The 3,664-nt window shown below is 39.1% G+C and overlaps 1 protein-coding gene across 1 annotated transcript; it reads left to right on the top strand.

The window, feature by feature from the left end:
* Positions 1 to 207: 207 nt before the first annotated feature.
* LOC111891085 (low affinity inorganic phosphate transporter 1) lies at positions 208 to 2,842 on the top strand. Its single transcript, XM_023887174.3, has 2 exons — positions 208 to 280; positions 921 to 2,842. The coding sequence occupies exon 2, from the start codon at positions 948 to 950 to the stop codon at positions 2,553 to 2,555; it is 1,608 nt and encodes a 535-aa protein (XP_023742942.2). The 5' UTR covers positions 208 to 280; positions 921 to 947; the 3' UTR covers positions 2,556 to 2,842.
* The last annotated feature ends 822 nt before the right edge of the window (positions 2,843 to 3,664 follow it).

Below are 3,664 nucleotides of genomic sequence, written 5' to 3'. Positions count from 1 at the left end.
GGAATAAGTGTTGTATACCCTAATATTTTAGTGAAGAAATCTATCAAGCTGGAGGCGCTGACCGGATAGGTGATTAATTTGATCATTAGATAAGCAATGTGCAAGCGTTGACCTAAGCTAGCATTTGAGAGCATATGCTTATATGCTTCCACTGATTCTGTGTCTTTTGTCTTTAAATACCCCATGACTTCAGTACATGTTCTTCTCATCTCCTTTTCTTCCTTCACATTCATTATCTCCCTAAAGCACCACCGCAGAGCAAGAAACCCTCTTCACAAAGGTATACATATAAACTAATAATATGCTCTCTCCCTCTAAATATTTCACCAAATGTTTTTCTATTTTCTTTATTTTTTAGATCTCGTTGTTTCCTATTTTTTTTTTTGTAAGACAATGTTGCTTTTCTTAAAATATAGTACAAATTAAGTAAAATATCCCAAGATACATCTTAGTGACCACCCGGAAAATATAGTACAATGTAGCTTTTCATATGAAGCTTTTTACCTTCCATATACTTAGTGATCACCCGGATAATTCATAGAGTAAGATCTCATTAAGTTATCTTAAAACACAATTCACACACTTGTCTGTTATGCATGCATGCATGGCTTTTAGTTAACAACCAAACAAAAGCAGTTACGTTGGCCAATCAATTAGGTCACCATTCGTGACAGCCGGCAAGCATGCATTTTTAATATCTCATTTAACAGTTTAATGAGAATTTCTTCATTTTTTTTTTTTTTTGGAATTTTATTTGATTTTTCACCGTCAATAAAGCAAATATTAAATTCTCCGTAGATATTTCTATTAGAAGGACTATTTATAAATTGTAGTTATTACAGTAATTATTATTATCCAATAGAATATGTATTTTGATCGTTTTCTAAATTAACATTCACTTTCTATATACTTGAGTGTAGGTGTAGTTTTGGAAGAAAAGAGTAGCCATGCCTCGCGAGCAACTGCAAGTGCTCAATGCACTTGATACTGCGAAGACCCAGTTATACCATTTCACGGCAATTGTCATCGCCGGAATGGGTTTCTTCACTGACGCATACGATCTCTTCGCAATTTCCCTCGTCACCAAATTGCTTGGTCGTATCTACTACCACAGGGAGGGTGCACTAAAGCCCGGAACTCTACCCCCTGGTGTGAACTCTTCGGTCACTGCTGTTGCTCTTGTCGGAACCTTAGCTGGTCAACTCTTCTTCGGGTGGCTTGGTGATAAAATGGGCCGAAAAAAGGTCTACGGTATGACTTTGGCTGTCATGGTTATATGCTCCCTAGCTTCGGGGCTCTCGTTTGGGAGGGAACGGAGATCTGTCATGGCTGGCCTTTGTTTCTTTAGATTCTGGCTTGGGTTTGGTATCGGTGGTGATTATCCTCTCTCTGCAACGATTATGTCGGAATACGCTAACAAAAAGACACGTGGTGCCTTTATCGCTGCAGTTTTCGCCATGCAAGGGTTTGGGATTTTGGCCAGTGGGATTGTGGCGTTAGTCGTGTCGGCTGCTTTTGACCATGCATTTAGTGCTCCTTCGTATGCGACGAACGCTTTATTGTCAACTCCGGTACAAGCCGACTACGTCTGGCGTATCATACTCATGTTTGGTGCGATTCCGGCAGCAATGACTTATTACTGGCGTATGAAGATGCCCGAAACTGCACGTTACACCGCTCTGGTTGCAAAAAACGCTAAACAAGCCGCATCAGATATGGCTCGAGTTTTGCAAGTTGACATTGAAGCCGAAGAACAGAAGGTAGAGACAATTACACAGGATAAAAGAAACTCATTCGGATTGTTTTCAAAAGCATTCCTCCGTCGCCATGGACTCCACTTGCTCGGAACCACCAGTACTTGGTTCTTACTTGACATCGCTTTCTACTCACAAAATCTCTTCCAAAAAGATGTCTTCACAGCCATCGGATGGATCCCTCCAGCAGCAACAATGAACGCCATAGGAGAAGTTTTCAGGGTGGCCAGAGCTCAAACACTTATCGCACTTTGCAGTACTGTTCCCGGATACTGGTTCACAGTTGCATTTATCGATATCATCGGTCGTTTCGCAATTCAACTCATGGGATTTTTCTTTATGACGGTTTTCATGTTCGCTCTCGCCATTCCTTACCACCATTGGACCTTACATGACAACCGTATCGGCTTCATCATCATCTACTCTTTGACGTTTTTCTTTGCTAACTTTGGTCCTAATGCCACCACATTTGTCGTTCCTGCCGAAATCTTTCCGGCTAGGCTCAGATCCACTTGCCACGGTATCTCTGCAGCCGCAGGCAAAGCAGGCGCGATAGTTGGTGCTTATGGATTTCTGTACGCTTCTCAGAGCGCTGATCCTAAGAAGACCGATGCTGGTTACCCACCAGGTATTGGAATCAAGAACTCGCTCATCGTTCTTGGTGTAATCAACTTTTTAGGGATGCTGTTCACGTTTTTAGTCCCTGAACCAAATGGCAAATCGCTTGAAGAACTGTCTGGTGAGAATGAGCAAGATGACGATGTCGAGCAAACTACATCTAACCGAACTGTTCCTGTCTGATTTGGAACTATTACACAACTACGGGCTTTCAAGAAACTGATTTACTTTTGTTGGACACATATGTTTGCTTTATAAATCCTAAAAAGATTTATAAAGGATAACCAAGGATAGCATGTTGTTTTGTTTGTTTGTCGTCAATGCTTACCTTTAATGTACGTATTTATTTGCTTGTTTTCCTATTCTATATTTGTAATATAAATTGTTCCAATTTCATAAAGTTGTAAAAATTTGGTTTTGATTATACAATGAAAATTGTAGTTCAAATTACAACTAAAAAAGTTTGAATATATTCGCGTGTTGTAATACCATGTTCATATATTATATTTTTTTTCGAACAACTTAATTATTATTTGGGGAGTCGCTAGTAGCTAGCAATTTTTTTTTAGAGAGATGTAGCTAGAAAAGGGTTGTGGAGCCAATCACTCCAAAAAACTCTAACCTTATTATTCATTTTAAAAACCACATAAAAGAGAAATCAACTATGCTATGAAATAAAGTTTCTTTTTGGGGAATCTTTTCTGCAAACACCGAGTCGTTCCTAAAGTTCCACATGACTCGGAGAGTAACACAAAAGATAACATCAAGAGTAGAATTCTTGATCGGGTTGAGGCTGGAGTCATCGAGCCATCAAAAAATGTCAACAATCTTATCTATGTCTGGAGGCACAAAGTTTACCTATTTAAAGATCCGGTCCAATAAAGAAGCCGAGAGCATACATAACCAAAGGACACGGTCAATCTTTCTAAGGGAATTCGAGAAAAATGGACACATTAAAGAGTTAACTTCAACTCCTTTCCGACTTAAGTTCCATCTAGTGGGTAAACGATCCAAAAACACCTGCCAACAAAGAACATTGTAACGCCTCAAATTTCAAACCAAAATTTTCATTTTCAAATTACACAAATTATTCTTCATAAACCGAATCATTAGAAAATCACAAGTATCAAATACAAATCATCACTGCAAATATCATAGTACCACAAAATGCCCAGTAACAAAATCTCCCAACGAGTGTGTACAATCAGACATTCGCTTCCCCGCGATCCTCAGAATTACTTGCAACACATATAATCAACAACTATAAACACAAAGCTTAGTGAGTTCCTGAA

This window comes from Lactuca sativa, chromosome 3 (genome assembly GCF_002870075.4).
Source record: "Lactuca sativa cultivar Salinas chromosome 3, Lsat_Salinas_v11, whole genome shotgun sequence".
Classification (NCBI taxonomy): Eukaryota; Viridiplantae; Streptophyta; class Magnoliopsida; order Asterales; family Asteraceae; genus Lactuca; species Lactuca sativa.
This window is presented reverse-complemented; position numbering and strand designations above follow the sequence as displayed.